The 24,640-nt window shown below is 39.4% G+C and overlaps 2 protein-coding genes across 5 annotated transcripts in view; both read left to right on the top strand.

Annotated features, from left to right (window-relative positions):
* Positions 1-406: 406 nt before the first annotated feature.
* LOC590990 (anillin) overlaps positions 407-24,640 on the top strand; it is a 31,525-nt gene continuing 7,291 nt past the window's right edge. Inside the window, exons 1-14 of one of the 4 annotated variants that reach the window (XM_030975862.1) lie at positions 407-539; positions 5,499-5,640; positions 6,790-6,915; positions 7,614-7,813; positions 8,589-8,799; positions 9,007-9,566; positions 10,659-10,739; positions 12,306-12,420; positions 13,138-13,295; positions 13,830-14,030; positions 16,746-17,186; positions 17,890-18,025; positions 19,621-19,800; positions 20,218-20,338. In XM_030975862.1, the coding sequence (XP_030831722.1) occupies positions 522-539; positions 5,499-5,640; positions 6,790-6,915; positions 7,614-7,813; positions 8,589-8,799; positions 9,007-9,566; positions 10,659-10,739; positions 12,306-12,420; positions 13,138-13,295; positions 13,830-14,030; positions 16,746-17,186; positions 17,890-18,025; positions 19,621-19,800; positions 20,218-20,338 (2,690 nt within the window). In that variant the 5' untranslated portion in view covers positions 407-521. Of the gene's footprint in view, positions 540-5,498; positions 5,641-6,789; positions 6,916-7,613; positions 7,814-8,588; positions 9,567-10,658; positions 10,740-12,305; positions 12,421-13,137; positions 13,296-13,829; positions 14,031-16,745; positions 17,187-17,889; positions 18,026-19,620; positions 19,801-20,217; positions 20,339-24,640 lie in introns of all 4 variants that reach the window. The other 3 variants (XM_030975859.1, XM_030975860.1, XM_030975861.1) reach the window with 3 other exon arrangements.
* LOC115920310 lies at positions 20,670-24,514 on the top strand. The gene is made up of 2 exons (XM_030975863.1): positions 20,670-22,098; positions 24,051-24,514. Exon 1 carries the CDS (start codon positions 20,744-20,746, stop codon positions 22,070-22,072), a length of 1,329 nt encoding a protein of 442 aa, XP_030831723.1. The 5' UTR covers positions 20,670-20,743; the 3' UTR covers positions 22,073-22,098; positions 24,051-24,514.

The raw sequence follows: 24,640 nt of genomic DNA on the forward strand, positions 1-24,640 counted from the left end.
TTCTTCTTCTTTCTTCTTGGCCTCAGAAGCTGTAGCAAAAATACGAAAACTTGATTACAGCATTGGACTCCATGATGCTTCCTGGAGCTTTGGCATACGGATGTACCTGGTAATATGGCCACTCGGCGGCTTCATTGTTGGTAGAGCCAATGCAAATGAGATATATCCAGATTTTTTTCGTACGGTGTACACCCACGAGTAGGCGCTATTTTGCACGGTCATATCAAACTACTTTATTTTATGGTAGACAATTAGACATTATAATATTTTTAGCATCATATATCTTTTAATTTTTATACAATCTCTTTAGATATTATTTTATGTTTAAATTTTGTTGGCCATGTTTTTGATGTATCATTTATCTAAATATTTAAAAAAACGTACAACTGAACGAGTATGTAAAGTGAATCGCGAAATTCAAATTGCAACGTCTTTTTATTTCAAAACAACGGCGAAACGTTTTTGTGTTGCATATATTGAATCAAATTCGGTTCGTTATCCATTGGTTTATCGTGGAAATCATGGACCCTTTGACTGAGGTTCGTATACATTTATTTTGGAATAAATCTTCGCAATTTGTCCAAATGCATTGAGTGCATTTTGTGTGGAATGAATCATTGAAATTAATTAGAATGCTGTGTTGAATTTAGGGTGCGGTGCAGTTTATGTCCATGAGCATGATGAGTAGTGCAGAGTCTGAGAGTGGCAGTGCGGTCCCGCAGCGCAGCGGCCGTGCTTACAATTATTACCGTGTGTGTGTCGACTAGATTGTCTAAACTGATATTTGATATAGATCTAGGGTAACCTGACACATGCTCCGCCAACGATTGCTCCGCGACATTTGCTCCGCGACATTTGCTCCGCGACATTTGCTCCGCGACATTTGCTCCGCGACATTTGCTCCGCGACATTTGCTCCCCTGACAATTGCTCCGCCGACATTTGCTCCGCCGACATTTGCTCCGCCGACAATTGCTCCGCCGACAAATGCTGCTCGAACGACAGTTGCTCCGCCGACAATTGCTCCACCGACACTTGCTCCGGTGACCAGTAGGCAGGTAGGGGCGCTGGTCCAAGAATGAGGATCGTCCTTATAAACAAGGATATCCTCATAATAGGGTGTCTGAACGATTTTTCAATTTTCAATTTGGGATCGTTTTTCACCATTTTTGTTTGATATTTGAATAAAAAATGTTATCAGAATAATACATTTCAAATTTCAAGTCTCACCGATGTTTCTATCAAAAGTTACAGCCCCTCCAACACGCTGGTATATTCATATCATTTTGGTCAAAATCGACGAAAAAGACGTCCACGCAGAGTGATGTTGTTTTGCTAAATTTAGCCAAACAGCTGTATCGCGCGATATGCAAGCGTATGCATATCGTACGCATGCTGCTAAGCCAATCCGCGACTTGCAGCTTGAGCTACGCTGTCTCCGCGACATGTGCGATTGACTAGTATGGTTGGCGTTCGTCGCACAATAAACCCGGAAGTGAATGCACGTTATAGTCAATGGCAATATCGCGGAGACAACGCACGTTGTCTCCGCGATATTGCCATTGACTATAACGTGTATTCACTTCCGGGTTTATCGAGGGAATTGCCAACCATAATTTCAGTCACTATAATGTGTAATTGAATTTGGGGTTTCGTTCGTGCGCGGAGATGTTACGCGATGTAACCATGGTTTGGACTGAGCGGAGCGCACGCCTCCTAATTAGCTGATCCACCAAATAGCGAGAAGGGTATTTTTAAACTGTTATCAGTTGTGATCCCTGGGGGCTAGCGAAAATATAATCACATAGAATTGTTCCTTAGGACTGGGACTACTTATCGATCGGGGCGTCATATCTCAAAAGTGACAAACCTCAGAGTTAGCCAGGACACAATGTTTAAATTGCTGTTTTGACCAAGATATTTTTAGAATTTCGGGGGCTACGCCCCTTTGGAAATATTGGAATTCACCTGCTCTTTCATATGACACCTCATTCATTGATTATCACCTTCAGGATCACAACTGATAAAGGTTTGAATCTCGATTTGAAAAAAAAAAATTGACTTTTTTTGCATGGTCGCGCAATGCACGTAGGCTGCATAGGGATGCGTGTAATCTCTATGGGAAGAATTTTAGCACACAACATCGGGTGCGCGATCAGACACCCTACTCATAAACGCAGACAAAATGTGTCCTCAAAAATAAGGGTTGTCTGCATTTTCGAGGACGTTTTTTTTCATCGGCGCTCTGGGGGTTTCATGTTACAGAACGGCCTGCTGGCGATGCCAAAAATGGATTCCCCAGGGGAAAATAAAGTCCCTAGTTCACTGTCTACTTTTACGGGTTGTCCGTCTTCCCAAGGATTTATTGCTCATAATGTGAAGATCTCTGTACAAAGTCAATGTAAAATGATTCAAGAAAATCATTGCAGAATCCGTTTTTTGCATCGCCAATGCGCCGATCAAAAATATGAAATGTCTGCGAAAATGCAGACGGTCCTTATTTTTGAGGACGCATCGGTCTGTGTTTATGAAGACGATCCTTATTCTCGGACCAGCGCCCCTACTGGTGACATTTGCTCCGCATAAAGCGACACTTGCTAATTGCTCCGGTGTCATTTGCTCCGACGACATTTGCTCCGCCCAAAAAGTGTCCCATAAAATACAAATGCTACTAGATCTAGTACTAGATCTAGACCTAGGCCTACTAGTAGTACTAGTACTAGTACTACTAGCTGACTAGACCTTAGATCTAGTCTATGACAAATGCTTCGCCGACAATACATTTTTTTCACGGGTTATTTTCATTTTTTCTTTTTCTTCATTTTCTGAATATTTTAGATGAAATGAATGAATGTTGATGATGTGGGAGGAAAAAAGAGTTACCTAAAAGTCATTTCGAATATACTGAAATAACTTTCCATCTATCACTGTACGTCCCATATAGACTAATGTACACTAGACTAGTCTAAACACATATGTCATGGGAAGTTTTTGAAGAAAGTAGAGGAGCAAGCCACATTCCCCAATACGCGCACAACCTACCTCTTAGTTAATTTCAAACAGCTCATCAATATGTAAGACCTGAAATGACCTCAATGCAAGCAAGCACATGCATCTTAGTAGATAAACCAGTAAAGCATTATACAATGTACTACTAGATCTAGGTCATCATGGAAGTTCTAGAAAACAACAGGGGAGGTATCAAAATAAGCTTTGAAGGGCACTATATACTTAATAAAGAAAAGAAGAGAATGAGAACCCATTCAGACGGGAAAATTAGATGGCAGCCTTTCTGTTTTCCCATTTATACAAATCATTTTGTTGTAGTTTGATGTTAGTTCTTCATGATAAGCCAATTGCTCTTCTTCCGGTGGCTCCGTGAGTCCCTTAAGGGCAAGTACACTCAAAAAATAACTTCCATTTCAATAGAAGCAGAAAAATCAGACAAACCAATCAAAAAAAGTTTGAGCAAAATCGGATAACTAATAAGAAAGTCATGATTTTTTGAAAAAGTATGTAAACTATGGAGTATGGAACAATGAAAATCACAACACAATTTGCCAAGAGGGTTATCAGTTTGTGACGTCATGTCCTCACAACTGATCAATTGCTTTATATAGTTTAATCCCATTAATTTTCCTTTTTATCCCTCAAAACTTGATTTCCCCATGCCTTTGCCCAGGTTATATCATTTGTAATTTTGTATCATATTGCATGCATGACATTTCCCAAAAACTTTTATGAATTTTGAAGAATTGATACTATTAACTATTTTCTGAATATTGTATTTCAAAATTATTGATTTTAAATAGTTTATCAAAATTCAATTTTTCATGATTTAACTGGACATATATTACTCTTTATTTGTGCATCCACACATAAAAGTATTACTAACAATTTAGCTTGGATGCTGTTGTGAAGAAATAAGATTCTTAGGGTGAAAAATAGGAAATTTATATTATCAATATAAAGAAAATAATTAGTGGATAGTGAGGACCATACGTCACAGACTCGTGTCATTAAAAATTCATAACTTTCTTATTAGTTATCCGATTTTGCTCAAACTTTTTTTGATTGGTCTGTCTGATTTTTCTGGTTCTATTGAAAGTAACTTATTTTTGGAGTGGACTTGGACTTTAAAGTCAGTGAAAACAAAGTACTCAAATGAGACGGGGTGTTTTACACACTAACATATACAGTGTGAGTCAAAAAAAAGTTTACACCTAGTATTATACATCTTATGAAAGAGTGTTTTATCCCAATTCGTTCGGTATCATTTTTGTGTGGTATTTGTTACTTTAGTACTACTTTAGTTTAGCAGCATTATTAATTTACTATCCTGGCTGTGTATAATTTTATACAAATAGATCTAGGTCTAACGCACGGCCCAGCGTGCGTTAGTGGTAAATGCATGCACGCAAGGTTTCTTTAGATTGGTGCAGCATCCGTGCTCTTGCACTTTGCAGCGAGTTAACCACTAGATCTACTACTACTAGCAGAGATGCCAACTGTTCCGTTTTTGCCGTATTTGTCCCGTTTTTTCACTATGAATACGGCAGTACGTTTTTTGTATGTTTTGTTACGTTTTTTAAATTTAATTTTTTTTTTTTTTTTTTTTTTTTTTTTTTAAATTTTTTTTAGTGACGTTTTTCTTAATATGGGCCTTGTGTCGTAAGTGTATTATGCACATACGTCTTCAAACGATGCTCGCAGAATGGTGATACGGGCCCAAAACTGCGCACATTGCGAACAACCCACATGTAATGTATGCACGTCGCGCTCCGATCCGGGTATGTATACATGGTACTGCTGTTTTTTTTAAGCTGCTCGATTGGGCAATATGTTAAGGTGAGAGATTTTTTCAAAAATACTGCTTTTTGTCCCAAAATACTATTTTTTGCTCTTAAGAATACTTTTTTTTGTCGAAGAAGGTTGGCATCTCTGTACTAGGCAGTAGGGGCGCTGGTCCGAGAATAAGGATCGTCTTCATAAACGAAGATCGTCTTTATAAACGCGGACCAATGCGTCCTCAAAAACAAGGATCGTCTGCAAAAAAGCAGATGTTCCATATTTTTGATCAGCACATTCACATTGGCGATGCAAAAAACGTATTCCGGGATGATTTTCTTGATGCATTTTACATTGACTTTGTACAGAGATCTTCACATTATGAGCAATAAATCCTTGGGAAGACGGACAACCCATAAAAGTAGACTGTGAACTAGGGTTATTTTCCCACAGGAATCCATTTTTCACATCGCCAGCGGGCGGTTCGGTAACCGAAACCTGCAGAGCGCCGATGAAAAAAAACGTCAGCGAAAATGCAGACGATCCTTTTTTATAAGGACGCATTTTGTCTGCGTTTTATCCTTGTTTATGAAGACTATCCACATCACTTGGCTTTGCTGGGAGAAATAGACTACTGTACATGTCCACATAAAAATCATCTTGCCCCCAGTATTGATTGACTATTTTTCTCTTTTTTTCCCTGCCAAACAGAAACTGTTGGAAAGAGCTCGGGCAAGACGAGAGAATTTAGCTCGTAAGATGGCAGAATCAAACATGTCTCCTCGAAAGACGACCACAACACCAGCTAGAGTGCCCCTGAGGGAAAATCAGATACATAATCACGAACCCAGAGGTATGACTATTCTATTTCAAAACTCTTAAAGAGAAGGTTCGTTGAAATTTGGAAAATAAGCATGATATTATACCTCTACAGATTGCGGAGAACATTAATAAAGTGCGTAAAGTACTTTTTAAGCCCTCACTATTGTGAGGAATGGAGTAAATGCACCCACTTTCATATGTGTAAAAGATGAAAACATGTATAATTACATGGAACTAGACTGATGCTGGGACACTATAAATGTTTTATCTCAAAATCACATTATTTTCAATTTCAGTGATGTTAAGAAAAATTTACAATAGAGTGGTGAAGTGTGACGTCATCAAAATTCTATTTTTACAATTTCTCAATTTTTTCTTCATTTTCCGAAATAGCATAAAAAATAATGTCTAAATGTCGAAAACCAATTGAATATGTTAAGTATTGGCTAAGATATGACCATCTGAATGAATATATTTCCTATAGGAACTCGGTGTTATATGCTTTGGCTCCTAACCATTAGGAGCCAGAGCATATTATAACACTGAGTTCTTATATATAGGTTCAATTGGTTTTCGACATTTGGACATTATTTTTGATGCTATTTCGGAAAATGAAGAAAAAATTGAGAAATTGTAAAAATAGATTTTTATGACGTCATGTAGCTTCGGTAAATCTAACTAAATATAAGAAATTTTTGAAAATTTGTAATCACTATACGTATGGGCACTTCAAATTGGCTGAAGCAGTAATGTCAATGTGATGTAGTGCCGGACTACCTTCCCATCTGTTCCAACAGATAAAATGACTCTAAAGTTTAAAAAAAAATCTGAATTCATGGCTCGGGAGGGGGGGGGGGAGAGTAGTCTATTCGATGGAGGGGGGGGGGGGGGAGAGTAGTCTATTCGATTTGGAGGACCTATACTAATATGTGCCCCAAGGGAGAAGGAACTTTCAAGAAAATTAAAAATTTATTATATTTTTGTTCACGGCAAATGGGAGAGTAGAGTAATCCACGTCCTACGTCACAATCCTCTGACCAAACTACCAATTTGAGATTCGCATAGACTTAGTGATCTCATAGTTCACCAGTCTCCTTCTCTAATTTTTTTGGTTCCTTCTAGAGTACTAATAACTATGGAAATGCAATTCCCAAATAATCCTCTTTTCTCGACCATGTAGTATCACCAGTGAAGGGAAGACGTGCTGAAATGACACTCAAACCAGACACACCAGCAATTCCTTCTGTCAAGAACAGACTACAGCGCTTGGCTGAACAAAGACAAGTCTGGAATGCTTCAAGTACATGTAGGAAGGATTTCTATTTTTAGGCTTATTTGTGTTTACCGTTATTTAGATTGATTTAAAAAAAGAAGTTTTTGTTTTGTTTTATTGTTTTTATTATTTTTGTTTCAAGTTGTTTCATGGCTGTGTGAATTAGAGGGAAGGGGGATAGGTTTCATGTGGTATTTTGTTTGTTATTCGATCGGTCGGATATACCTTCTCTGATTTGCCCTCATCTGTTATAAGTTCTTACTTAAAGATATACAAGGTGGAGGTTGCATTTGTTATCATAGTTGATAATGATAAACCTCTGCATTCATCTGTTACAATATTACAATCTGCATAGTTTTTTGTTGTTTAGGGAGGGAATAGACCACTTTACAAATACATGTCTATGGATGCTTCTCCAAGAGCCAGGCAAATGAATTATTGCATTCAAATATTAAGATTTTTGATATTTCTATGATTGCATTTTGCATAAAAGCTGCTTTGTTTTATCATTTGTTTTTATCATCATCAGATCTATTTTTGTTTGTTATGTTGCACATTGTATTTCTGTGGAAATTATGGATTTAGTCATCAGGTTATAGCCATGCTTTCCTACCTATCATCTGGTCTTTTTTAGTGTTATATCTTATATGTCAGAGCTATCTCTGTTTTTTAATACTTTAAAAGAAAACCATGTTCCTATTTACTGGTATATGTTTTCCTAACATGTGCAGGTGGAACAGAAATAGACAGTCCACAGAATGTGATCCCTCCAAAACGGCCAGATTTTGAGGAAGAGGAGGGGGTCCCTGCAGCCCCTGCCCTCAAAGCACCCATCTCCAGTCGGTCCCGATTCGCTGCCCTTGCCGCCAACATCAACAACTGGGAGGACGACACAGATCACCCTAAACATGAGTTTCATAAGGTGTGTTGGGTGGGTAACAGTAATTCAACAGGAAATTTTAAAACTATTGCTCAACTTTAATAGAAACTACTGTCCATGTGTGTAGTTCTCGGTGTAATCATTACCTCAACGAAATGAAGAAGAAAAAAACACTGAGTGGAGGGAAATATAAATCTCGATGCACCAAAATAGCTCTTAAACAAGCTCTGGTTTAAAAATTCAGTAACGAAATCTTTAAAAGCAAAAGGTTCATCCTTTTGTTTTTAAAGATTTCGTTACTGAAAACTAGATCAATCTTTAACTACACGCAGTCAAAAAATGATGCCTTATGCCATAGAGTGTTTTTACAAACCAAAAGGGAATTCCAAATTTGATTGTAATCCATTAAACAGGTTCTCAGAATATCGTGATTACAAGCTATTTTTCATATACATGTCTCTGCAAGATAAATACATGTCCTGAGTTTGACAGTAATCCATCTCTCAGTTCTAATGATAATGACAAACTTATGCTGAATTGAAAAACACAAAATTCTTATTCTTATGATGCAATACAGTGAAAGAGATACATCCCCGATTCATGTGTAATTGTGTACCGTACTGAATTAAGGTAAATAATCAAATCTTCCACATCAACGTGAATGCAACTGTTATCCCATTTGCACTTTTTGCATTTCCTACAACAGGTCATTATCTCAAAATAGAGAGGAGCACATTCAGATATACTTCATGTTAGGTGTACTGGTAATATTGTGATTAAGATTTGTTGACCTATTTTGATTATTTTTTATTTATTTTTTGCCTAGGAAAAGCCAGCAGCTCGCAAGTGGCAACCCCCTAAGAGGCAAGAGTCAGCTGAAGATTCTACCCAATTCCCTGCCAAACGCTCTTCCCCCACCACCCTCTCCCAAACAAGCTCTGTCGAGACAACCGCCCCCTCTACTCAGCCCTCTCCTCCAAAACGCACTAAATATGAAGAGAAGGCGAGCATGCTGCAGAGAGAGCCAAGTGGCAAAGGTAAGGCCCAATTCAAAAGCATTCCATATGACTGGCACTCTACTTCAATCACCAAGTGTCCATCTAAGATAGTGCATGGTAGTAGTAAAGACACCATATCCAAATTATCATCCGCATCATTGAAAACCATAATAACTGTGCAGTCCAACAAGCACAGTCCTGTGAAGACCCCTAAAACTCCCCTCTCTGGCCGCCTATTTGTTGCAGTGGGCACCAAGAGACAGAATTCATCAGAGGATGAATTAAACACCCCCGCAGATCAACCCGTACCCGCTCCTCGAGCTGCCAAGAAGCTTGCACCTGCCGCCAGAAGCCCAGGCAAGACACACATCACAACTGCCTCACCGGTGAAGCGCCCCTCACCCCAGTCCTGCACACCAGCCACCCCTAAAATCAATTCACCCAGAAAGCAGGCGATCATTAGGGGATCCCCCAAGAAAGCTGTCACAACTGTCACACTGTCTCCCCTCAAACATAACTCCCCCATCAAGAAGTCCCCTGTCAAACAGCAGGCCATCAGGTCTTCACCTGTTAAACAAGCCATTAAGACAAAAAACACTCCCATTGCCAAGAGAGGTGGAAGTTCGCAGAAATTTGTTCAAGCGATGGCGCTGCTGGAGCAGGGCTGTGGTGGGGGCAGGGCGTCATCCAGGCAGAGTCCTGTCAAGACTACTCCGAAGGTGGGGGCCATGGCTCAACGCATCCAGGAACGACTCAAGGCAGACCAGAGCAACTGGCAGAGTAATGCTATCAACAAGAAAGTACAGGTAAGACAATCAGATGTATTTTGCAATCCACTAGTCTCTGTACCCTCTTACTACTCAGTGTTTGCATTATTGAACAATTCAAAGAACATGTACCTATCATAATTATATTCCATTAAACAAAAAATATTAGATGACTGTCATTCTTTGTACTAAAGCACTTTTTGTTTTCTTTCTCATATGTGATTTGTATTGGTGCATGTATTGGGTACTTTGTTTGAAATATACTAATACACCAATATAACAGACTTCTTTTTAAAATTTTATTTATATATTTATTTTCTTATAAATATATAACTTGGTGTTGATATTCTCTATCTGAAAAATTAACGATATTCTCTTAATCTTATATTGTCATAGAAAATGCAGAGAGTTGAAAACAAAAACAAAAACAAGATCTTTTTTGCAATTTTTCTCAATGCACTGAGGTGTTATGTAGTCTTTAGGACCAGCACTGTTTAGGACAGCGGTCACAAGTTATCAAACGTAGCTCAAGATTCAAACAAATATACTCGATTATCGATTATTGACATTTACATACTTGTCAGCTTGTGCTAGATTGTTGATCAGCAGATTTGTCAATTGTCACTGATTTTTGGCGTTTGTCATTGAAAAAGGATTTGTGAAACCGGTCCCAGGTAACACTTGATATGGATCAGATGGACATAGGGTTGATTGGTCCTTTGATGATGTTTCTTATCTGAAAATCAGTTTGAGAATCTAACTGAGAAGGATTCATGCTTTCTTTCCATTTTCATCAATATATCAAATTACCCATACTCATCTCCATTTGAAAATTATCAATTTTCATATTAGTATGTTGTATTGCGAAAGTCTCGCTCCTACCTTTCGCATACGCTGTCATAATTTTGTTCATCCTTCTTCCTTTGATAATTTATTTGTCGCTGTCCCCACAGAAATCTCCATGCTGCGTTTTGTCATTATGTCAGCTGTAAGAAAGAGGAAATTGATGAAAGATACATACTTTGCTACTGGCCGGTGTTCATGAGTTGGCATTTTGCAATTTGTGTTTTATTTGTAAATATTATTTGATATTTCTCCATTTTTGTTTCCATGACTAACGTTTATTATCAGGAGGAAAGACAGAAAGAGATGGCTCTCATCAAAACACGCTGGGAAGCTCCTGGAACAGGAACCCATGGAACGAAGGAAGAGGTTTGTCTTGTTTTGTGTCTCTGTCTCTCCTTCCCTACCCTTTTCTCTCTCTCTCTCTCTCTCCCTCTTCCTTTCTCTCTCTTCCTCTCCCTTTCTCTCTCTTCCTCTCCCTTTCTCTCTCTCCCTCTCCCTTTATCTCTCTCCTCTCTATCCAGGGTTGGTCGGTAAATACCAGGGTGGAAAATACAGTATTTTTTAGTGCTGTGGTCAAATGTTTTACCGTCGGGTAAACGACCGTCCATGACACTATCCATTTCAATGAGACAGAGACTTTACTGTCGGGAGTGTCGGGCATGCATTGGAATAATGACTGGGTTTCGCTTTCTTTATGAAGCTAAGAAATCAAGTTTTATCTCTGAATACCGATTATTTCGTAAAGGTGAGATAAAATATTTTATAGATAAAATTGTGTTCAGACTTCAGAATACTACCCCTATAATTTGGTCAATTTGGCCCAAACTGACCAATATGGTCACTTTTGGTCAGGGCTAATTTTCCCAATTGTTATTATCAGCAAAGGAGATTAATTAGGCCTATTCTACGTATGTGCCCTAATGCTAAAAAAAAAAGTGGTGAAATTGACCCCAATCAACAAGAATGTGGTCATTTGGGTCACTTTTTGGCCAAAGAATAACCAGTTGTATTTATTTTGTCAAAGATGTTTAAACACAAGACATTTCAAGAAAGCCTGTGAAGTTATTGAAAATAAACAACTAAGAAACGTTTGAAGTAGAATTAAAAGATGAAATTCAGATGAAAGATCAAGCAATAATTTTCCCATGTGTTTTAGTATTATCCAGTATTTACCAGTGTTGCCCAAGATATTGCTCACCCTGTCTATATCCCTCTCTCTCCTATCGGCACTCTCTCCCTCACTCCATAATTCTTCAGTTATTTTTCTCATAGCTATGATTACAAACAAACATCATTTGTGTATTTTCTCACTCATCACTTCCCTCTGCCTCCACACCACTCCCTCTTTGTCTTTCTCTGCCTGCCTGTCCATCTATTTCTCACTTTCTATCTACTCTTGTCTCTTCTCCGTGTCATTATTTTTTCCTCTTACTCTGCTTTCTGCTTTCTGTCTCCTTCCCTGTTCCTGTCTGTCTGGTACATCATAAAGAAATCGATACACAATCACAGAGATGCCAACCTTCTTTAACAAAAAAAAGTATTCTTAAGAGCAAAAAACAGTATTTTTGAAAAAATCTCTCAACTTAACATATCGCCCAATCGAGCAGCTTAAAAAAATCCGGCAGTACCACGTTTACGTACCCGGATCGGAGCGCGACGTGCATACATTACATGTGGGTTGTTCGCAATGTGCGCAGTTTGGGGCCCGTATCACAATCCTGCGTGCATTGATTGAAGATGTAGGTGCGTAATACACTTACGACACAAAGCCCATGATCAGAAATTAAGAAAAACGTCACTAAAAAAAAAAAAAAAAATTAAGAAAAAAAAAAAAAACGTAACAAAACATACAAAAAACATACTGCCAATCAATGAGAAGTGTATGATTTTGTATGAATAACTAATTAACATGTGTACATTTCTTCTTTGCAGCCCAAATCAACATCTGTTCCAGAAGAGGAACATGTTGACACTGAGGAGATGTCTCAAGAACAAGAAATAGAGACAGAGGAAGAGATGGATGCAGAGTCCAATGATGATGCAGATGGTTGGTTGGATTAAATTTCTTTAGGACCTGACACTAACAGGACAGGCACCCAAAATCTAAGTCTGGAACCATGATTGTATCAGTTTGAAATAAATGTCATGATTACTGAGTCAAAAAACAACATCCCAGGCTCATTCTCGACAATTGAACACATTGTGTAGGTTTGCTGTGTTTACAAAAAAACTAGAATGTCTGGTGACCTCAGATATCGCAATGACTAACCTGAGTGCACTGGAACTACCGTAACACACGAGCAAAACAGTGCATCATTTGTTTTATAAGAAAGATTGGCAGTACATTCCTACAATATAAGTCTAGATCTACAGTAAAGATAGATATTAGATCTAGATACATTAGGCTACTCTACAAAAGTAAAAGATCGGTAGATATCGAGCATGCGTTATCAATTTTTGATGGGAGATGTTTTGCATGGTGGGAAAAATAAATGCACGCCCACGTGATGTCAATTGACCAATCGGATTGCTTAGATTCTAGAACTGTCTTATAATGGGTTTTAAGTTAGGTATAGGTATAGTGTTTGGTACAGATTTGAAGTTTCATATTTTGTTAGTTTAGGATATTGACCACAGAGCATATGCTATGTTATATGGATCAGGTCAGTGGTATCCTTTGATAAATCCCTGCTTTCTTGTGAACATGAATGACCATGATCATCATTATGTCATCATTACATTAATTTCTTCCCACACTGTACAGTGAGTGAGTCCAACGTGGAGGAGGACTACTCAACAGAAGAGGATGAGATCGTCCCCATTCAAACCCAAGGAGAGATGGAACAAACTGGTATCATTCCCATTACGTTGGAGAGATCAGCATTCCCTACCAATGATCGTCTTGATGTCATAGATGAAAAGGTAAGGGGTTGGTTATATTACATGCCATTTGTCAGAAATCTTATTTAGAGTTCATGTAGAATTTGCAGGAATTAAAGAAAAAATCTCAAAGTTGGATGGAGAATCCCTTTTCCGGACAGACCAATACCTGTCCAAAAAGGGAGTCCCCCATGCAACTTTGAGATATTTGGTACCCTTCCCATTAATTCTTGCAAAATTCTAAATGAACTCTAAAAAAAACGTCTGTCATATATTGTTTCTGAGTAAAAGATTCGTGCCAGCAGAGAAATCTGAATCAGAATCTGGCGGAAACCTACCCATAAAATAGCCTGCAGGTACCAGCAGTCCTATTATATGTATTGCTTTGCTATTTGCATTAGTGTATTCAAAATGTTGCTTTTTTGCTGAGATGAAATGATCTCGGATCTATTAAGGTACCCTGTTAGAGGCTGAAACTGCAGGGATCCCTGGTTGATCTTAGCTCGGTTGACAGCACTACATTGGCCACGTCCATGATTTTATCTTATTTCAAATATGACCATCTTTGCCTTCTAGAATACTGAGAATGCAGACGAGAGTGAAGTGAACATCAGCGATGTCCTTGGTGACATTGATGAGCTGATCGTAGAGGCTGAGCAAGCTATGATGGAAGAAGAGAAGGCAAAGGCTGAGAGTCTGAAGAGATATGCTGAGCCTCCTACACAATCTACAACTCCCAAGGGAGATTTATCTGGATGGGACTATAACATTGACAAGGTATATCAGCAGTTGTTCTAGGGAAAGTCTTGTCATATAGACCAGTTCACAGTTAGCACATTTCCCAAATGACCCTGACAGATCTTCAAAACATGAAGATGTCCCACTTTGTACATTTGGAAATAATCACTACAGCGATGGAGGTGCTACATAAATAGCCTTTGTTTCCCCTTTTCAAAGAATACTTCCACCTGTGTATCATGGAGTGCACTGCTTGTGCATAACTGAATAATGATAACAACTTTCATGAGCACGTATTCAGTATTCAGTATATTGTGTATTTCACAATGTGGTCTGCAATGACCTTTATCTGCTCATGCTCAGACTGCAACTGTGAACTGGCTTATTGAGAAGATACTTTCATGTAACATGATTAATTGATAATTTGCTTTGAACTTTCCTTCATATCAAGCCATAGTAACTTTGCATGTATGGGGTTGAATTTGATTTTTCAACTTCGCTATGATTTATAGGAGGTGATATCATATAGATTGTACTGTGAGTACAGCCTTGATATGTATATTTTGATATGGAATCCTGAAGTTTTCTTTTTTTGTTGTTCTTTCTTCCTATCCTCCATTGTATTTTTTGTCTTTCATCTTTTTCAGAGTTTAAAAAAAATGCAGATCTATTCATTTTCTGTGCTATAGGTTGCCTAATGCAGTGCTTTTTCAATTGCAGCGCCTCAAACATCTCTATGGTTGCCACAAGATATTATGTTTTATACAACACCTACGTGGATCCTTGTCATATGATTGGAGGATTGTTGGTCACATGATATTCAATAGATGTTCTATTGCACGGGCATGCATTTTTGGTTATATGCAGACTGCGTACCTCTCTGCCGTGCGCGTATCCCTGCGTGTATCTGACGCGAAGGCAATCTGAATGTAATCAAGAAGGCTTGACTCCAACTTTAATTTATTTTTAATATAAGGAGTAAAGCATAATTTGTTGATTAACGTTCTATTAGATCTTCTTTGATTGTGTATAAAACAAATAATGAACGTTTTTGAAAGATTAACATTCTTGAACTCATAACCATTTACTATATGTATAATATTGCAAATTATTTTAGAATAACGAAGCATCTTTCTTCCTCGGCTGCTCACAACATTTAGAAACAGGATGATTTCATGTAGCAAAATGCCTGAATACCTCAATATTTTGGCAACTTGTTGGCCACTCATGACCATTCACTTTAGAAATCCAGCCATCTGATTGGTCGAAATTGGAGTCGTGATTTTAGCCATTCCCGTAAAGAAACGTAAAATGCCAAAACCGGTTAATAGTCCAAGAGCTCAAAATTCTGGTTACTGTGAAAATAGTAAATGTTATTGTGATACCTATTGGTTTACGTGTTAAAATGTTCTTTGTGGAATTCGCAGCACAGCTACCATACAGTTTTTGTGCAATTAATTTGGTTGCTACATTTGCACACAGTGCAGACAACCGCCAATCTCGATTGTAGGCCTAGATCTACATGTAATGACGAGATTAGGCCTTTTGGAAATATGGATATAAATCTGCTCTTTCATATCAACTTGAGGATCACAAGCACTAAAGGTTTGAATCTCCATTTGTAAATATTTTTTAAAACCAATTTTGCATGATCACGTAATGCACGTAGACTGCATAGGGATGTACAGGTATGCGTGCAATCTCAATAGGAAGGATTTTAGGACACACAATCGAATGCGCCTAGAGACCTGCAAGTTATCAACACAGACCTCGATAGCGTAAACAAACTTGATTACCATGATTGCATATTCTATGACCTATTTTTCGGTATATAAAAGAGATAATGACTGCTTTAATATTTGGGGAATAGTTGTTTTATAGTCTCTCGGGGATGTTGCATCCTGATATCACCCCTCGGCACGCCTCAAGTGATTATCAAGATGCAAAATCCCCTTGAGACTATAAAACAACTATTACCCTCATTGCAGTCATTATCTATATAATATTGAAGCCCTAACAAAATTGCGCTTCAAAATGATCATGATCAAAAAAGTAAAAAAAAAGTTAAGTGACCAGTTTTACCATACTCATTTTCCCCAATAGACTGTAATCTTATAAAAACGTTATGAAAATATAAATATCTTGATAATCAGACAGGCGATCGGCTTGCAAAATTCATTGGATTCCTGACTGACCTAAAGGTTTATAATTATGATTGCAGCATGAGCTAAATCCAGGATTTTGTTTAGAATCTAAGGCAAAGTTACCCGATCCCTGTAAGTCACCAGAAATTGCTTCTGATTGGTCAGCCTCAGGAATAGAGCTCCAAGATCAAACCTATGACCCATCTCGCGTACGTTGAATGCGTATGTTACAATTATCTCTCTCAATATTCTATGGCTCGTTTGCTTCACTTGGAACATTTAGAAACTAGATAATCCAGGACAACAAGATGCCCGAATAACCTCATATTTGAGTATTGAGGTATAATTATGATTTTTGTATTCATTTATATTTTTTGCAGCGGGCGAGCCCACATACAGGATTTTATATTTTTCTAGGGGGTTCACAGGCATGGCACTTGACAACTGATAGAGTGATGTAAAATGAATTGTGATCAAATCGACACAAAACATTTTATTTCTTCAAAATATGCTGCAACTAAAAAAAGCTTGAGAAACGATGTCATGAGTTATTGATAAAAATTGCCTTTGGTATGATGTGCAATCTTTATTTTGTTTAATTTTCTTACAGATGGAGCCAATTTACGCAAACATATCTGAAATCACCAACTCAACCTCCTCCTCTTCATCCCAGGATGAGGGGAACCCAAGACCTGCTCCAAGAACCCGACGGAGGAGGAGCTCCAGCGTGGGCTCCATCGACTCCTGCATCTCAGCTGCCTCCTCCTTGGCCCCCATCAGCTTGGAGAGCTACCGGTCCCAGCAGCAGCAAAAGACCCTTAGCCCTACAACCGTCACCCACCGTACCGTTACCAGGGAGACTGCATCCAGGAGTGTCGTCCGAGAACCATCCTCCACTTCCAGACCAAGATCCTCTTCTACATCATCAGCAGTGTCCTCTGCATCGTCGTCAAAGGGCAGTAATGGAGGTTATCACCAGCGACAGGGTGGTCCTCCTAAAGATCAGAAGAGATTGGTTGCCAAGAAGATGAGCACCAAAGAGAGAATCCAGGTGAGATACATACATACCCAATCAAAGGCACCATCTCTAACCAATAATAAGACATTTTCTTCTTCTTCTTAAAAACCTATGGCTGGAATCTTACCAAAATGTGTAGGAATCTCTTGCAGGAAAGTTGTTCAAATGGGCTACGTACCCCTAAGGGAGGGGAGGAGGGCTGAGAGCTGTGCCCTTCCAAAGTTCCTCAGTGGCAGTAATTACACATCTTCTTCTATTTGAAAACCTTTGGCTGGATCGTAACCAAAAAATTTAAGAATATTAATGTCAAGTCTGCCAAGTAAAATTTTGTACGATAGCAAGTACATGTAGCACCTTACCATATGAGGTTATATTGGTCAGTTATAATTTAAAGGTAATACAAAGATTTGGTATGGAGTCATGAATTTAGTTCAAATGAACATATTGGAAGCATATGCGATTTTACAATATTCGATGATCCTTGTTGCGGTTGAAATCGAGTCTAAAGTGATGAAATTATAATAATTAACTTCATGTTGGGAGCTCAGGTCCATTATTGCGAGGCCCTTACTACCATAGGCTCAGGTGAGCGTCAGGTCCGCGAACCTCTTGTTTCTAGTTCCTGTAAACTGTCCCCTTTTATCTTCATTGTTGGCTTATATTGTGATATTTACCTACAAGAAGTTATAAAAACAACCCCAGTCAATGAAACCTCTTTGCACTATGTCTATTGTAGATGATGATGGAGGAGGTTTCTGCCCAACAGAGTATCATCCATCAGACCAGTCAAGCTTTAGAACTAATCGCTGCTACAGAGGAGTATCACGGTACCAAGGAGGAAATAGAAGCTGAGAGGCTTCTTGTAGTTGCCTGTAAGTCCTTTCTTACATACAGGGATGCCAGTTTGTTGTTGTTGTTGTTTTTGTTGTTGTTGTTTTTTTTTGGGGGGGGGGGCATTGCCTGATTTCAGGCCTGGACACCTTTAGGCTTTTGCAGGTTTCATTTTAGTATTTTAAAGCAGGAATGAGCCATTTGACATCCCAGTGACTATTTTCAGGCTCTTTAGATAAATCCAGCTGGAATCCTTATCCCTTATCCCCCCCCCCTCAAAAAAAGAATAATGATAATGATAATGTATCCATTTATACCAAAGTTTGTGGTTGAATGAATGAATGAACTACAATTATTTTGCAATTTTTTAAGATTAAGAAATGCTGTGTTCTCAGGAATTCTGTTAACAACATATTAATGTCAAGTCTGCCAAGTAAAATTTTGTACGCTAGCAAGTGCATGTAGCACCTAACCATATGAGGTTATATTGGTCAGTTATAATTTAAAGGTAATACAAAGATTTGGTATGGAGTCATGAGTTTAGTTCAAATGAACATATTGGAAGCATATGCGATTTTACAATATTCGATGATCCTTGTCGCGGTTAAAATCGTGTCTGAAGTGATGAAATTATAATAATTAACTTCATGCTGTATAGCTCCCTCTCAAGGCTGATATTACTTTAGCTTTAAAACACTGTTTCTTGACTATAATCAACGTTTGAAATTGATATATCAGAACTGCATATTCTGAGATTTTCATGGGCGCAGCTACCATGGAATGGAATAGCAAATTGAAATATTTGAAATTTACCGGGAGCACCAGTAAATTTTGATTATTCAATCTGCTCGAAAGCAGAAGTGTTTTAGGAGCTAAATTTTCTTGTGTTTATAAGACATCCACAGGGTCATCCAAATATATAAACATTTTAAAGGATTACTATCCATCCAATTTTCAAAAATTACCTAAGTGACTCTGTAACATTGCCTCAGATTCTGAAATAAAATCCTGGAATTAGCTCATGCTGCAATGATAATTATAAATCTTTAGGTCAGTCAGATATCCCATGACTTTTACAAGCCGATCGCCTGTCTGATTATCAAGATATTTATGATAAATCAAAATTTCATTTTGTTGTTTTCCTAACGTTTTTTATAACATTACAGTCTATTGGGGAAAATGAGTATGGTAAAACCGGTCACTTAAAGATTTTTACTTTTACTGTATGACTCAGGAGGGTCTATCATAATTTTCTATCCATTGTATATTTTGAGTAGTGCCCCAAGGGAGAAACCACTTGGGAGACCAACAGAAATTGTGTACACTACAAATGGGAGAGTTCTCCGCGACTATGTCACAATCCACTGTCAAAATTGCCAATTTGAGATTCAGCTGTAGTGATCTCATATTTCAAACATTCGCTTTCTTACCATTTGGCCGATTTATTTCAAACTTTCGCCATTTTGTTTCTCAGCTTTTCTGCTTTCATTCAATTGAACTCATTATAAGGCTTGGATTGCCCTTTAATCTGTGCCGTGTCGGATTATATAAAACATGAAATATGTAACCCAGTTACCAGTCCTTTGGAATTTTCTATGTATGACAACATTAATTTTGCGTTTGATGCATGTTACAGCTCAGCGTCGTCAGGCCTGCCTATCGGAGATCCAGTACTTGAAGAACCCAGTTACTACACCCAAGGTGATTGTGACTGAAGATGGAGAAGAGATTGTACCATGTAGGGGCTCTGTGACCATCAAGGATATAAGACTACCCCTCAAGACTCAGTACCTTATGGCTCTTGACTCAGGCAAAGGTATGGCTTACATTCAAATCATACATTATGAACTAGGCATTCAAGAGATTGTTTTCATATGCCAGATATAGGATGTAAAGATGCTGATCAACCCTGAATTTCCATGAACACAGGGATCTGCAGTGGCCACAAGAAAGCTGTACATTTTGCTGTGGGGTGGACATGACTTCCCCCAGTGGAAATCCAATTTACAAGATTTTTCAAAATGGCAATTGGAATTGAATATTAAAGCATTTTACACTGTCTGTACTGTATGAAGTACTTGTTACTGCAAAATTGGCCTGAGTATTGTAAAGTACTTTGTAGAGGCTCCTATATATAATTGTTATGAAAGAATACATTTGTGAGCAGGTTTTTCTGTAGACTTTCAGCAATGATCTTTATCTAAGTATCATTTGTTTTTTATTTATCACGTAGATCAAATTCACCACAGCTTCTTTGTGATAGTGAAATGTCAGGAGCATGTCATAGCTACTCAGATCCTCTCTACCAGGGAGATTAGTGGAGACTGTATTCATTTCACCAACCTAGTCTGCTTGTAAGTATCTTCATCATTTAGTAGACCCTCTTAAGAAAGTTATTAGTGTTGTCATGAGGGCACTGTGGAGAAGGGCTGAACAAGTATTAAAATCTTATTGCTTAAACATCTTGAGTACACTTTGTTAAATAATAATAATTATACTACGTAATACCAATTTCGGGATTACGTTAAATGAGACCCCGTTAGTGCGCATGCGCTAATCAGCAATTCGTTAGTCGCGTGTTATTTGAGCGAAAGGACCCCTTTCTGGCTCAAGAAATCAGATTTATTATCCACGCAATCCCCGAAATCCAAAGGTAAAAAACGTTTTTAGTTTCACCTTTGACATTTACTGATAACTTTGAGACGCTTATTTTTATAAATCACGCCTTTCTGAAGTGATATTTTATCGATAGAATTGTAATGTCTCAAATGGATAGCAGCACTGCTGCGTTTACTCCGTCCGCGCTTTCACCCCAGGCACCGCCTGGTAGCGCAGGAGCCACGGGCTCCGACGGAAAGAAAAAATTACCCAACTCCAGTGGCAAAGTCACGGCTGGCAAAGTCAGCAAGAGTGGGCCGGGGAAAGCTAAAAGTAAAACAAAGTCGGACTCGGAGCCAAAGGCAATGAGCGAGAAAAATCAGGAAGTGGAATCAACGGTTCCATTTTCTACTTTTAATAACAGACTTGATAAAATGGAAGCGCTTCTTGCGCGAGTGGTTGAGGCGTTGCCCGCTACTAATGCTACGGCTGTCACCGGCAGCTCACACCCGTCTTCGTCTCGCGGCCCCACCGGGGCTACCGGCGGGGAAGACTATGTGCAACGGCCTCCGTTCGACCACGGGAATGACATACCGCCCACCGGGCTCATGGATTTTTACGGTCTACCCGCGGATGCAACCGAAGCGGGCGCCGTCTCGGAGGAAGAGAATTTTGACTCGGACATGCCTCAACCTGATAACTTTGTCATTCCCTCGATCGCCGCAAAATTCGCAATGGCGTCGGATATCGGAGATCCTATTGAGGAGGAGATAGCCCAATCTACTTCATATCTCATGACACACCAATTGGAGGGGAAAGTTCTTGATGAAGTTACTGCAAAATACCCAGCTCCAAGCAATTGTCAGATTATAGAGGCACCAAAGGTGAACCCTGTGATATGGGACAATCTACCTCCGATGACAAAAAGCCGTGACTTGAAGTTACAGCGAGTTCAGAAATCACTCACTCATGGCATCAATGCATTTGCCCGCTCCGTTTCTACGGGCGGTATAACTGATACTCAGCAAGATGCTTTGGCGTTGATTTGTAACGCTAACTTTGAACTGAACTGCCTGCGAAAAGAGCTCATAAAACCTGACTTGAATGCAAGGTTTACGCATCTGTGCAAACCTACTCTGCCAGCTACTAGACTTTTGTTTGGTGATGATCTTGGAAAGCAGGTGAAGGATCTCAAAGATCAGCAACTGGCAGCGGCCGGTGTAATGAGGGACAAATTCAAAAACCGCTTTACTTCGCATCCCTATCGGGGACGTGGCTACAATGCACCGGGGCACCGCTGGGGCTCACAGAGCCAATCCCGCGGGTATAGCAGGCCAATGTCAGGATCGCAGGGTGGCCCTTTTTTAGGGTACAGACAGAACAGGAGGGGCAGACAGCCTCCGTACACTCAGTCTCAGGCTCCGAACCAGCCTCAAATGCAAGCGCCAGGTGCCCAGAGGGGTCCCATGGGCCAGCAGAGGAGGAAGTAGAACTCCCAAGACCAAGTCACGACAAGGTTAGTGATTCACACTTTGATCTCATTTTTAGCGAAAATGATATGACTAATGCTAGTACTAGTACTAGTAGTGTTCCCCCAGTGGGCGGTCGACTGAGGTATTTTAGGAAAAATTGGCAAGAGCTAACAACAGACCCTATTGTTATTAGGGCTGTCACGGGATACAAGATCGAGTTTGATGTAGAAAAAATTAAAGACTTGCCTGAATTAAAGGCTAAACGCTATAAACGGAGTGTCCAGGATGCTAAGCGCATTCAAGAAGAAATTTCTAGCCTCCATCGTAAAAATGTTATTGAGCCCTGTGTACACGAAGAGGGTGAATTCATTTCTAATATTTTTACTACGCCTAAAAGAACTGGAGGTGTACGTCTAATCCTCGATCTTTCAGAATTGAATAAATGCATGATGTATAAGCATTTTAAGATGGATAATATCCACACTGTGCTGGATCTTGTATCCCCTGACAATTTTCTAGCCTCTGTCGACCTCAGAGATGCATATTATACAGTACCGATCCACCAAGAGGATAGGAAATACCTCAAATTCATTGTCAATGGTCAATGTTGGCAATTCAAAGCACTGCCCAATGGTCTCAGTACAGCACCAAGGCTATTCACAAAATTACTAAAGCCAGTTTTTTCTAAGGTCAGACAAGCTGGTCACATTGTGGTAGGATATTTGGATGACACAATCCTCATTGCAGAAAATGAGGAAAAGCTCAAAGCAGCTGTTAAGGCTACCACTGACATCCTTGCACAACTCGGGTTCATTATTCACCCTGAAAAATCGGTACTTACCCCCACCAAAGAGATAACGTTCCTTGGCTTTGTTCTGAATACAAATACTATGCAAATTAGGCTTCCAGAAAGCAAGGCGCTTGAAGTCGAACGCCTCTGTCAAGAGCTTATTGACACTAAGGAGCCCTCAATAAGGCATGTTGCCAGGGTTATTGGGAAGATCGTTTCAACTTTCCCAGCAGTCCAATATGGCCCTCTCTCCTATCGTACTTTAGAGAGAGACAAAATTGCAGCACTAAAAGCAAACAGAGGTCATTTCGATAGAAAAATGACACTTTCAAATGAAGCCAAGGGTGAGCTTCAATGGTGGGTCGAGCATGTAACGTCTTCATTTGCACCAATAAGAAGACCGAAACCAGACCTTGAGTTGCGCACGGACGCCAGTGGGGCTGGCTGGGGTGCTACTAACCTCCAATCATGCACAGGTGGTAGATGGAATGAAAAAGAATTGCACAAAGCTAGGCATTATGGCATTAACTACCTTGAAACAGTTGCTGCGGGGTTTGGCGTTCAATCCTTCTGTGCTGATATGGAAAATGTGCATGTACTACTCCGTGTTGATAATGTAACCGCAGTATCATACATTAACAATATGGGGGGCTGCAAGTCTGCAGATTGCAATGAGGCAGCCAAACACATTTGGGAATGGTGCATGAGTAGGAACATATGGCTATCAGCTGCCCATTTACCAGGGAAACTAAACACAGAGGCAGACCACATGTCTAGACACTTTAACCACAAGACAGAGTGGATGCTAAATACAGATGCATTCAAAGAAATTGCTCAGCAATTTGGTTCCCCAGAAATAGACCTATTTGCATCAAGATTAAACAAGCAAGTTGACAGATACATCTCATGGCTGCCTGACCCTGGAGCTGAAACAGTTGATGCTTTCACAATCGACTGGAAACCATTAAGTTTCTACGCTTTCCCACCCTTCTGCCTCATCGCGAAATGCTTACAAAAGATTAAATGCGATGATGCAACAGGCCTACTAGTAATTCCAAACTGGCCTACCCAACCATGGTTCCCTCTTTTGAAGAGTATGATTATTGGGGAGCCAATGTTCATAGCTAGAAGGCCAAACTTACTAGCACAGCCTATTACAAATGAGCCACACCCGCTTAATAATCAGCTTGATTTGCTTTGTTGCAGGTGCTGCGCCAGCCACTAGAAAGTAAAGGTTTGAGTGCAAGAGCTATCAATGTAATAGCAGCATCGTGGCGAGCATCCACGACAAAGAACTATGCCGTTTACATAAGGAAATGGAAGACATACTGCCATAAAAAAGGCTTGAACTATCTCCAGGCGAGATCCAATGATGTAATTGATTTTTTGTCAGAACTCTTTGAAAGTGAAAGAGCTAGTTATAGTGTTATAAATTCTGCACGCAGTGCCTTGTCTGCATTCCTAGTACTTGAGGATTCGTCATGTACAGTTGGAACTCATCCTCTTATTAGTCGTTTTTGTAAAGGAGCTTTTCAATTGCGCCCTCCAGCGCCAAGATATAAGGAGATTTGGGATGTGAACATAGTGTTTAATTATCTACGGAAGTGGGCACCAGCGAATTCGCTCACGCTAAAAACTCTGACTATGAAACTTTGCACACTTATGGCGCTGATATCGGCCCAGCGGGTCCAGTCACTGCACAGCTTGCATCTTGACTACATGAAAATCAAGGGCAGCGAAGTTCTGTTCATTTTTAAGGACCTCCTAAAGCAAACAAAACCAGGGAATGTGAACTT

The sequence above is a fragment of the Strongylocentrotus purpuratus genome, unplaced genomic scaffold (genome assembly GCF_000002235.5).
Source record: "Strongylocentrotus purpuratus isolate Spur 01 unplaced genomic scaffold, Spur_5.0 spur5_scaffold_8, whole genome shotgun sequence".
Taxonomy (NCBI): domain Eukaryota; kingdom Metazoa; phylum Echinodermata; class Echinoidea; order Camarodonta; family Strongylocentrotidae; genus Strongylocentrotus; species Strongylocentrotus purpuratus.